Source organism: Agelaius phoeniceus, chromosome 4 (assembly GCF_051311805.1).
Source record: "Agelaius phoeniceus isolate bAgePho1 chromosome 4, bAgePho1.hap1, whole genome shotgun sequence".
Taxonomy (NCBI): Eukaryota; Metazoa; Chordata; class Aves; order Passeriformes; family Icteridae; genus Agelaius; species Agelaius phoeniceus.
The window spans coordinates 73,196,940-73,208,962 of NC_135268.1; the positions used below are offsets into that span (position 1 = coordinate 73,196,940).

The window sequence follows — 12,023 nt, forward strand, 5'->3', positions numbered from 1 at the left end:
ATATTTATATACATATATATATATATATATTTGTAGGCACATAAAACCTCCTGAAACTTCTCCTGGTCCTTGTACCATGAGGAAAAAAAAAATGGGAAAAGAAAGAAAAAAACCAGGAAAATAATAGGAGAAAAACAGAAAAAAAAAAAAAAACAAACCCATAAAAGAGGCGCTGGCAGCAACACAAGGACATGGACGGCAGGGGGACACGGCCCCAACCCCAAAGCCACTGGGGATCCCCTGCTCCCGCCCCACATTCCACAGGCAAAATTCCTCCCCCACCCCAGAAAAGAGGGAAAAATTCCCACCCCAAGAGGCACAATTCCCCCAAACCCCCACCGGGGCTGCGGGGTGAGGGCAAAGCAGCGGCAGCAGCAGCGACGAGCGGGGTCCCGTCCCCCCTCCCCGCCCGCTTTGGGGACCGTGCTGTGCTTTGGGGACTTTGGGGTCCCCCGGGGTGGGGTTTGGGGTCAGTCGAAGCCGTGCCACTCGCTCTGCTCCGAGTCGTATTCCAGCTCGGCTCCCATGCAGCGCACCCCGTCCAGGAGCATCGGTGTCCCGTGGTGACGGTCTGGGGACAGCAGGGGACACGGCTCGGGGACATCTCTTTTGAAGGGGTTTGTGGGGGTTTTAGGCTCCCAGTGTTGGGGCCGGGTGGGTGAGGGATGTGTTGTCCCTTGTGTCACCGCTGTGGTCACTGCCCCCAAGGGTGTTGACAGCCTCAGGGGGCTGGGGGTGGCTGGGGTATGGGGTGGGGGACATGAGGAGCAAGGGGGTGTTGGGGTTTATAGGGACGGTCCCAGGGACAGGGGACATCCCAGGGACAAGGTGGGGGTCCCAGGGACAGGGGCCCTGGGGACATTGGGGTCACCCCCCACCCCCTCCCTTCACCTCTTCTCAGGGCTCCCCTCAACCCCCAGGCTGGGGAGTTTTTGGGATGAAATCACCCATTTTGGGCAATTCCTCAACAGTGCCACACCTGAACTGGGACAACTGGGAAGAGTGGCTGGGCCTGGTGGAGGGGGGAAAAGGGGACAGGGAGGGACCCCAGAGCCCCCCCAGAGCCCCTTACCCATGACCCGGGCCTGGACGGTGACCTTGACGTGGCTGGGGCTGTGTCCGGCCAGGAGCAGCTCCTCCTTCAGCACGCCCTCCTTGTGCGCCATGTACTCGCAGCGCACGCTGTGCCCTGCCACGGGGACATGGAGGGGCTGCCTGTGCCAGCCTCTGCCCTCCTCACCCTGCCTGTGCCCCCCTGAAGCTTCCCTGAACCCCTCCTGTCCTGCCCGTGCCCTCCTCACCTTGCCTGTGCCCTCCTCACCCTACCTGAGCCTTCCTCACCCCACCTGAGCCTTCCTCACCCTGTCTGTGTCCTTGTCACCCTGCCTCTGCCTGACTGTGCCCTTCCCACTCTGCCTGTACCCTCCTCACCCTACCTGAGCCTTCCTCACCCTGTCTGTGCCTTCCCTGCCCTGCCCGTGCCCTCCTCACCCTGCCTGCACCTTCCTCACTCTGCCTGAGCCCTCCTCACCCTGCCTCACCCTGCCTGAGCCTGGTCTGTGCCTGCCTCTGCCCTCCTCACCCTGCCTGCACCCTTCTGAAGCTTCCCTGAACCCTTCCTGTACTGCCTGTACCCTCCTTACCCTGCCTGTGCCCTCCTTACCCTGCCTGTGCCCTCCTTACCCTGCCTGCCCTTTCCTGAAACTTCCCTGGCCTTCCCGAACCCTTCCAGTCCTACCTGTGTCTGCCTGCACCTTCCTGAACTTTCCCTGCCCTTCCTGAACCTTCCCTGCCTGTCCCTGTCCCCTCCCTGTCCTGCCTGTCCCCCCCGCCACTCACAAGTTCCCCAGGGCTCCTTTCGTCTGCTCTGGAGAGGCCCTGGCCCCAGTCCCAGCTCCAATCCCGATCCCAGCTCCAATCCCGATCCCAGCTCCAATCCTGATCCCAGCTTCAATCCTGATCCCAGCTTCAATCCTGATCCCAGCTCCAATCCTGATCCCAGCTCCAATCCCAATCCCGGCTCCAGTCCCAATCCCAGTCCCAATCTTGGCCTCAATGCTGGTCCCATTCCCAATCCTGGTCCTGGTCCCACTCCTGATTCCCACCTCGATCCTGGTCTGATCCTGGCTCCTGCCTCCAATCCTGGTCCTGATTCTGGCCTTGATCCCAGTCCCAATCCCGGTCCTGATCCTGGCTTCTGGCTCCAATCCTGCTGCCAATCCTGGTCCTGATCCCAGTCCTGATGCCAGCCCCAGTCCCAGCTCTGATCCCAGTCCTGATTCCAGTCCCAATCCCAGCCCTGATCCCGATCCCGATCCCAATCCCAATCCCAGCCCCGATCCCAGATCCCCATCCTGGTCCGCCCCCACCCCCGATCCCAATCCTGATCCCTGTTGGGAATCTCCAAACAAACCCTAAAGCGCTTTTTTGGGGTGGAGCCAGCGGTGGGTGGGAAAAGCCCTGTCCCTGTCCTGTCCCCACCCTGTCCCCACTGCCGGGAGGTGACACCAAAGCCCAGCCCTGTCCCTACCCTGTCCCCACTGCAGGGAGGTGACATCAAAGCCCAGCCCTGTCCCAACTTGCAGGGAGGTGACACCGAGGGGACAGGGATGTGGGAAACAGCATCCCTTGGCTGTGGGACATCTGGGATGGGACCGAGATGGCCTTGGGGACATGTGGTGTCCTCGGAACAGAGCCCGTGTCCCCAAGGAACTGCCACCCAGCCCAGGGTGACACTCAGCTGTCCCCAGGCTCTGGGATCCCAGTTGTCCCCAGAGTGGAGGGTGGCACCTCTTGGAGCAATCCTTGTCCCTGTCCCTGTCCCCTGTCAGGGTCTGGAGCCCCCACCCCAGGAAAGGAAAATCCCAACAACAACAAAATAAGGGAATGTGGGGACATCCCTGAGGACAAGGAATTGTCACCTCCTCCCCGAGACACTGAGGGGACAATTCCTGGGTGTGCCCCCTTTGGGAAAGGGCCGGGTACAGGGTGGGGACAGTGGGGACAAGGAGGGGACACGGTACCTTCGGGCAGGGAGGTGACACTGACGATGCGCAGGTTGGGGTTGGGGACAGGGAGGGGACAGATGTCCTTGCCCAGGCTGGGCACGGGGGGCAGCACGAAGGTGATCTCGTACTTGTGCAGGATCTTCAGGAATCCCACCTGGGAAAAAAGCGGGATATGGGGGTGACACCACGGCCGGGGGTGTCACTGTCACCCCTCCCCTTGGGGGACAAGGGACACTGGAGAGTCCCCAGGAAGGCGGGGACAGCACCTGGAGAGGGGGGGGATTGTATCCTAAACATTCCCACTGTTAAATCCGGGATTTGTGCCCTAAAAAATTCAGGAAATAATAAGCAGGAGATAATTTAGGAAATAACAGGAATAATTGCAGAAATAAATCAAGACAAGGTAACAAACAGGATGATTTTGCCCCAAAAAAACTGCAGGAAAAATATGGAATTTTGGGACAAAATTTTGGGAATAAGGACCTGTGGATGGCACAGGAGCAGGGAGAGGTTTTCCAGCTGTCCCTGGAAAAGGCAGGAGCGCCTCTTCCCGTGGAATTTTTCCGCTGTCATGACAAAATACAGAGCCCTGCAGAGCCCTGGAAAAATCCATTTTGGGAAGGGAACGATCCCTGAGGGAAAAAACATCCGGGGCCAGGATCCGGAGGGTGGAATTCCCAAAATCCATCCCAAAGAGCTGGAAAAGGATCCAGGGAGAACCTTCCAGAGCCTAAAGGAGCTCCAGGAGAGCTGGAGAGGGATTGGGGGCAAGGACAGAGGGAATGGGGACATTTGGGGTGGGATTTTGGGAAGGAATTCCCGGCTGGGCTGAAATTCCCAATTTTTCTGTGGATCCCTGGGAGTGTCCAAGGAACCAGGATGAGCTCCAAGCTTCCCCCCCCCCCAAACCATTTTTGGGATTTATCCCTTTAAAACAAGGACAGAGGGAATGGGGACATTTGGGGTGGGATTTTTGGAATTCCCAAAATCCCCCTATGGAGTGGGATCATCCCAAAATGCTGGAAAAGGATCCGGGGAGAAACTTCCAGAGCCTAAAGGGGCTCCAGGAGAGCTGGAGGGGGACAAGGACAGAGGGAATGGGGACATTTGGGGTGGGATTTTGGGAAGGAATTCCCGGCTGGACTGAAATTCCCAAATTTTCCTCTGGATCCCTGGGAGTGTCCAAGGAACCAGGACAAGCTCCAAGCTCTTCCCCCCCCAAACAATTTTTGGGATTTATCCCTTTAAAACAAGGACAGAGGGAATGGGGACATTTGGGGTGGGATTTTTGGAATTCCCAAAATCCCCCTATGGAGTGGGATCATCCCAAAATGCTGGAAAAGGATCCGGGGAGAAACTTCCAGAGCCTAAAGGGGCTCCAGGAGAGCTGGAGGGGGACAAGGACAGAGGGAATGGGGACACTTGAGGTGGGATTTTGGGAAGGAATTCTCGGCTGGGCTGAAATCCCAATTTTTCTCTGGATCCCTGGGAGTGTCCAAGGAACCAGGACAAGCTCCAAGCTCTTTTCCCTCCCCAAACCATTTTTGGGATTTATCCCTTTAAAACCCCAGAAAAACCCCCAGGATCTTTTCCCGGGCACATCCCAACGCCAGCAGGGACCCCTCCCCATGTCCCCGTGTCCCCGTGTCCCCGTGGGTGGCACTGCCACCCCCTCATCGTCACGCGGTGGGAAATCAACAGGGGCCGCCCCCCCCCCAGCGGCAGCGCCGGATTTGGGAATTTGGGATGGAATTCCGGCCACGAGGCTCTGACTCAGCGCTGGTGGCAGCTGCAGGTGCCACGCACACGTTGGTGGCACCGCGGGTGGCTCCTGTCCCCTCCCCCTGGCGCCGCCCCCGGAGCCGTGACACCCACGGGATAACCGGGAAAAAGCTGGGAACGGCCCTGGTGGGATTCAGAACGGACCCAGCGTCCCCAAAACGGGGCAGAGGGGACAGTGCCGCGGGTCCCCCGTGTCCCCAAAGCCACCCAAACGTAGCGCTGGATTTGGGGGGCAATCCGGAGTTGGGAATGACGCGGAATTCTGGGGTGGCAATGCCTCCAAATCCGGGAATTTTCAGGAGCTGGGAGCCCGCGGAGTCCCCAGGGGATGGTGACACCCCCGCCTTGTCCCCCTGTCCCCCACCTTGACCAGGAAGTGGCCGTCCTTGTCCTGTGTCACCATCACGGCCGAGTCGTGCAGCTGCTCCTGGAAGTGGACGTGGCCCTGTGTCCCCTCCTGGTGGTGGCCCGGGGTCCCCTCGGGGGTGAAGCGCACCGCTGTCCCCTTCCCCTTGCTGCCTGCAGGTGACAAAGGGCCCGGTCACAGCCCTGTCCCCAGGGGAGGTGGCCTCACGTTGGGGACACGGGGCTGAGCGTGGTGGCACCAGGAGAGGCTTCCCTGTCACCCCCTCCCTGTGGGGACCTGTGGGGACCTTTGGGGACAGTCAGCTCCTCTCCGAGCAGGGAAAGGCCACCGGGCTGTGCCAAGAGGGTCCCCAGGCATCCCCAAGCATCCCCAAGTGTCCCCAAGTGTCCCCAGGCCCGGCAGACTCCGCTCCCTCCTGTGACGTCCTTAGGACAAGTGACACAGGGACAGAGCGACACAGGTGACAAGTGACCACAGCCAGTTCCCATCCGGGCAGGGACTGGCCACCAGCTGATGTCCAGAGGGTCTCCAAGTGTCCCCAAATGTCCCCAAGCATGCCCAGGTGTCCCCAGGCTCAGCAGACTCCACTCCCTCCTGTGGTGTCCATAGGACAAGTGACACAGGCTTGGGGACACAGGGACACAGGTGACTGCTGGCAGGGGACAGGTGAGAAGGGGGGAGAGCGTGGAAGTGCCACCAGCTGATGTCCAGATGGTCCCCAGGTGTCCCCAAGTGTCCCCAAGTGTCCCCAGGCTCAGCAGACTCCGCTCCCTCCTGTGATGTCCTTAGGACAAGTGACACAGGGACAGCGGGACACAGGTGACGAGTGAGCACAGCCAGCTCCCCTCCGAGGACCAGAATGTCCCAGGTGTCCCCAGGTGTCCCCAGGCTCGGCAGGCTCTGCTCCCTGCTCGGGCTGCACGGTGTCACCGGCAAGGGAAGGTGACGCAGGGGAGGTGACACAGTTGTGACAAGGCCAGCAGGACAGGCCACACGGCAGCGCCGGGGCCCTGCCACCAGCTTGGGGACAGCGCCGTCCCCACGGAGGCCCAAATCCCGTGGGATTTTCCACGTGCGCCGCTTCCATGGAAAATCCGCCCCTTCCTCCTCCTCCTCCTCCTCCTCCTCCTCCTCCCGCTCCCAGCTGGCAGCACATTGTCACCGCCGCCAGCAGCAGATTGTCGCCTCCCTTGTCGCCTGAAGAAAAGGCTCTTTGTGCTGGCAGCGCCGGGAATCCCGGGCTTTAATGAGCCGGCTTTAATGAGCCGGGCTTTAATGAGCCGGGTTTAGGGCCCCGCCATTGTTCGGCCCCAGAGTCCCTCCCGCAGCCCCGCGGGGACAGCGAGGGACGCGGGGACAGCGCGGGGACACGCGTGGGGACCCTCCTGGGTGGCGATCCCGAAGGATCCGCGTGGATCCCGAATCCCAAATCCCGACCCTCGATAATCCCAAATAATAATCCCAAATCCCTTTGTCTCCCTGGTGGCACTTGGGGACATCTGGCCGCCCCCTCCCGGGCACGGGGACACTGGGGACAGCGGGGTTGGAGCGGGAGGAAGGCGGGAATTGGGGTGGCCCGGGATTTGGGGTGTCCCAGGAATTGGGGTGTCCCGGGATTTGGGGTGTCCTGGGATTCGGGGTGTCCCGGGATTTGGGGTGTCCCGGGATTTGGGGTATCCCGGGATTCGGGGTGGCCTCGGGAGGGGACAGCAGGGACCGGCAGGGGTGGCAGCCAGGGATCCGCTGGATCTGGGATTTCTGGGATCACAGAATCCCTTGGATCTGGGACCTATGGAATCTGGGATTTGTGCGATCTGGGATTTATGGGATTAGGGAATCCCTTGGATTTGGGATTTATGGAAGCAGGGAACCCCCTGGATCGGGGATTTATGGGATCTGGCATTTATGGGATCTGGGATTTGCAGGATCAGGGAATCCCTTGGATCTGGGACTTATAGGATCTGGGATTTATGGGATCAGGGATTTGTGGGATCAGGGATTTGTGGGATCAGGGAATCCCTTGGATCTGGGATTTATGGGATCTGGGATTTCTAGGAGCAGCAAATCCCCTGGATCTGGGATTTGTGGGATCTGGGATTTATGGGATCAGGGATTTCAGGGAACAGCCAATCCCCTGGATCTGGGATTTATGGGATCAGGGAACCCCCTGGGTCTGGGATTGGTGGGATCCGGGAATCTGCTGGATCTGGGATTTCTGGGATCAGGGATTTCTGGGATCAGGGATTTCTAGGAGCAGGGGATCCACTGGATTGGGGATTTGTGGGATCAGGGAATCCCCTGGATGTGGGATTTGTGGGATCAGAACCTGCTGGACCCTCGGGGTCACCGCGTCCCCCAGGGGTCTCAGGGTCCCCTCCAAGATGTCCCCAACCCTTTTTTTCCCTGGGAATTCCTGGGGCTCTCCTGCTCATCCCACGGGAAAGGAACCACCCCCGGCCCCATTCCCGGAGAAATCCCCGGAGCAGAATCCCATAAAGATTCCTCGGGATTTGCCTCACCCCAAAGCGCTTTTGGGGTCCCTCAAGTCCCTGGATAAGAACAGAGAGACCCCCAAAAGCTCCGGGAAAACCCCAAATCCCCGGATAGGCACAGAGAGACCCCCAAAAGCTGCGGGAAAACCCCAAATCCCCGGATAGGCACAGAGAGACCCCAAAAGCTCCGGGAAAACCCCAAATCCCGGGATAGGCACAGAGAGACCCCAAAAGCTGCGGGAAAGCCCCAAATCCCGGGATCGGGGGACAGGGAGGGGGTGTGGGCACTCACCCTTGCCGGCTGTCGCCATCTGTCCGTCCGGCGATGTCGCTGTCCCCAAGTTCAGCGGCCGGGGGGCATCGTCCGGGAATTCTGCGGGAATGGGGTGGGAATGGGCTGGGAAGGGGAAGGCGCCAATCCCATCCCATATTCCCCATCCCACTGCGGGGACAGCGGTGGCCCCGAGGTGGCCCCGATGCTGGCGGGGAGGAGCCAGGGCCTGGAATGGGCATTCCCTCATCCCAAAGCTCCGGGAAAAGCGGGAATTAGGGAATTCCCTCCCCCGAGCGTGCCTCAGTTTCCCTCTTTTTTCCCCCCCCCAAAAAACGTCATCGAGGTTTGGGATTTTTTTTCCCCAGATTCCCGGCGCTGATCCCAAACTTGGGGCCCTTTCCCAAATGGTTTTTGCCAGGACAAACGGGAGATCAGATCCCAAACTTGGAGCTTTTCCCAAAACATTTTTCCCGGGATAAACAGATCAAAGCCCAAACTTGGAGCTGTTCCCAAATCGTTTTCCCGGGATAAAAGGGAGATCAGATCCCAAACTTGGAGCTTTTTCCGAATATTTTTTTCCGGGATAAACGGGAGATCAGATCCTGAACTTGGAGATTTTCCCAAATGTTTTTTTCCCGGGATAAACGGGAGATCGGATCCCAAACTTGGAGCCTTTCCCAGATGGTTTTTCCCGGGATAAACACGCGGAGACGCCACCGCCAGCCGGGAATTCGGGATGTGACATCCCAAAAATAAATAAATAAATAAATAAAAATCCCCGGGATGGAATCGGAGGGTCAAACCTCCTCCTCCTCCTTGGGATCGCCCCATGGGAGCGGGAATGCCGGCAGGGATTGGGAAAAGTGGAAACCCCAAAACGCCGGGAAATCCATGGGGAAGAAAAAAACCCCCCCAAAATTTCGGGACAAAAACGGGATAAAAGAATGGAAGGGGGGAGCCTCTCCCGCGGGGGAAAATCCATGGATTTGGGGGGTCCCAAGCCACGCTGGGTGGGTGGGAAGGAGAGGTGTCCCCAGTCTCAGGACGGGGGTGACAGCTCCCCAGGAGGGGACAGCGCGGCCGCGGTTGTCCCCACCCCCCTTTCCCGGCGCCGTTTCAGCTCCGCCATCCCCCGCGGCCCTCCGGCCCCTCCGCGGGGCTGCCCCGGCTCCTCTGCCGCCCCCCGGCTGCCCCCGGTGCCCCGCAGTGGCCCCCGGTGTCCCCCCGGTGCCGCCGTGCCCCGCTCACCCCGCCGCTCCCGCTGCCCGCTTCCCGCTGCGGGGACACGCCCCCTCGCTCCTATTGGCCGGCGCGCCCCCACCTCGCTCTCCCATTGGTGGGCGCGCACGCCGGTCGCGCCTCCAGGCCACGCCCCTGACGGTGCTTAACGGGCGTTGCCAAGGGGTGGGATGGTTGCTAAGGGGCGGGGTTAGGGGCGGGGCTAGGGGGCGGGGCAGCCAATGAGGAAGGGCGCGCGCGCCACGGGGCGCCCCCTTGTGGGCGGAGGGGAGGAGCGGGGGCGTTGCCATGGGAACGGGGAGGGGTGGGGGAGGGGCCTTTCCTTTCCTTTCCTTTCCTTTCCTTTCCTTTCCTTTCCTTTCCTTTCCTTTCCTTTCCTTTCCTTTCCTTTCCTTTCCTTTCCTTTCCTTTCCTTTCCTTTCCTTTCCTTTCCTTTCCTTTCCTTTCCTTTCCTTTCCTTTCCTTTCCTTCCCTTCCCTTCCCTTCCCTTCCCTTCCCTTCCCTTCCCTTCCCTCTCATCCCACCCCATCCCATCTCCTTCCTATTTAATTCCATCTCATCCCATTTCATCCCAATTCCATTAGATCCATCTAAACCCAAATTATCCCGGTTCCTTCCTGTCCCATCCCACTGCACCCAATTCCTTCCCATCCCATTTCAGTTCTGTCCCATCACATTCAATTTCCTCCCTATTTAATTTCTTCCCATCCCATCTGATCCCATCTCATCTCATCTCCATCCCATCCATCTCATCCCATTTGATCCCAATTCCTTCCCATCCCAATACTATTCCATCTATCTCATCCTATTTTACCCCAATCTCATCCCATCCCTTCTACCCTATCTCAGCTTCATCCCATCCCATCCCATCCCATCCCATCCCATCCCATCCCATCCCATCCCATCCCGTCCCATCCCATCCCATCCCATCCATCCCATTGCATTTCCTCCCCATCTCATTTTATCCCACCCCATTTCATCCCAATTCCTTCCCATCCCTTCTGTTCCATCCATCCATCCATCCATCCATCCATCCATCCATCCATCCATCCATCCATCCATCATCCATCTGTCTGTCCATCCCAATTATCCCAATTCCATCGCAACCCATCCCCACCACAATCCCAATCCCAACCTCAATCCCATCCCACCCCAACCCCAGTCCCAATCCCAATCCCAATCCCAACCCCACCCCAATCCCAATCCCAATCCCACCCCACCCAATCCCATCCCAATCCCAAACCCAATCCCATCCCACCTGAATCCCAACCCCAACCCCAACCCCAATCCCATCCCCAACCCCAATCCCAATCCCAATCCCAATCCCAATCCCCATCCCCATCCCCATCCCAATCCCAACTCATCCAATCCCATCTCAATCCCACCCCCACTCCCCCCTGCTTGGCGCTTCCCGCCCCTCCTGGGGACATCCAGCCCTGTCCCTCCTGTCCCCATCCCGAGCTCCGTGTCCTTCCCGCGGGGACAGGGGACAGGGAACGGTGCCAGTTCCCATCCGGAGAACGCCGCGATTGTCCCCTGGGAATGCCGGGGGGACAGCGGAGTCAGGGGACACGTGAGGGACAGAGGGGACACGTGAGGGACAGAGGGGACACGTGAGGGACAGAGGGGACAGTGTCACCCCTGGGGGGCTGCTCCAGCTGCTGGAACGCTTAAAAACCCGGCATCCACATTCCCAGAAATCTGGGATCCACATTCCCAGCCATCCCCAGAGCCCCGGCCGTGTCCTTGTCACCAGCACGGTGACATCACACCCGGCTTGTCCCCAAGGGAGGGGACACCAGGCCCGCTTTGTCCCCAGGGCCCACCTTGTCCCCCCCGTTCCCACACCGGCCGGAAATTCCAGGTTTTCCCTAAAAAAGCCACTCTGGCACGGGGACGGTCCCCAGAGCCACCCCTGGGCGTGTCCCCGTGGCTGGGGATGTCACCTGGTGAGGTGAGGGGAGGGAGGGGACACACGGGGGATGTCGCTGTCACCGGGCGCGGATTTGCTCCGGCTTTACAAAAACAACGGGATTTGGGAAGGGATTAAATCCCGGCGGCCACCGGGCGGGAGCAGCGGCCTCGTGTCCCCAGGGTGTCCCCAGGGAATCCCCACAGTGTCACCAGAATGTCCCCATGGCATCCCCAGGGTGTCCCCAGATTGTCCCCATGGTGTCCCCACGGTGTCTCCTGAATGTCCCCATAGTGTCCCCATGCTGTCCCAACAGTGTCCCTGTGGCATCCCCAGAATGTCCCCACAGTGTCCCCAGAATGCCCTCATGCTGTCCCCACTCTGCCATCCCCATGCTGCTGCCCCGCCCTCCCACTGTGATGTCCCCACGGTGTCCCTATAGTGTCCCCACCCTGATGTCCCCACAGCGTCCCCACACGGCCATCCCCACCCTGCTGTCCCTATGGTGTCCCCACCCTGCTGTCCCCTCTCTGGTGTCCCCACAGTGTCCCCACCCCGATGTCCCCATACAGATGTCCCCCCTCCCACACTGCTGTCCCCACTTTGCTGTCCCCATGCTCATGTCCCCACAGTGTCCCCACAGTGTCCCCACAGTGTCCTCACACCAATGTCCCCACTCTGCTGTCTCCATGGTGTCCCCACGCTGTTGTCCCTCCCTTGATGTCCCCACAGTGTCCCCACTTTGGTGTCCCTGTCCTGATGTCTTCATGCCAATGTCCCCCGCAGTGTCACCATTGTGTCCCCACACTGCCACCTCCACAGTGCTGTCCCCACAACCATGTCCCCATAGTGCCACCTCCACCCCGCTGTCCCCACGCTGTCCCCCTCCTGCACTGCCATCCCCCCTCTGCTGTCCCCTCCCCACAGTGTCCCCACACTGCCACCACCT

At 59.8% G+C, this 12,023-nt stretch overlaps 1 protein-coding gene across 2 annotated transcripts; it reads right to left on the minus strand.

The window, feature by feature from the left end:
* Positions 1-12: 12 nt before the first annotated feature.
* Positions 13-9,285, minus strand: ADISSP (adipose secreted signaling protein). Of its 2 annotated transcripts, none has more exons than XM_054633673.2 (6): positions 9,172-9,285; positions 7,942-8,022; positions 5,155-5,309; positions 3,024-3,162; positions 1,073-1,189; positions 13-571 (listed from the first exon to the last, which is right to left on the minus strand). In XM_054633673.2, the coding sequence occupies exons 2-6, from the start codon at positions 7,958-7,960 to the stop codon at positions 471-473; spliced, it is 531 nt and encodes a 176-aa protein (XP_054489648.1). In that variant the 5' UTR covers positions 7,961-8,022; positions 9,172-9,285; the 3' UTR covers positions 13-470. The 2 variants fall into 2 exon arrangements, with proteins under 2 accessions (XP_054489648.1, XP_077034029.1); XM_077177914.1 differs by lacking the exon at positions 9,172-9,285 and adding an exon at positions 9,020-9,044.
* Between the last annotated feature and the right edge of the window lie 2,738 nt (positions 9,286-12,023).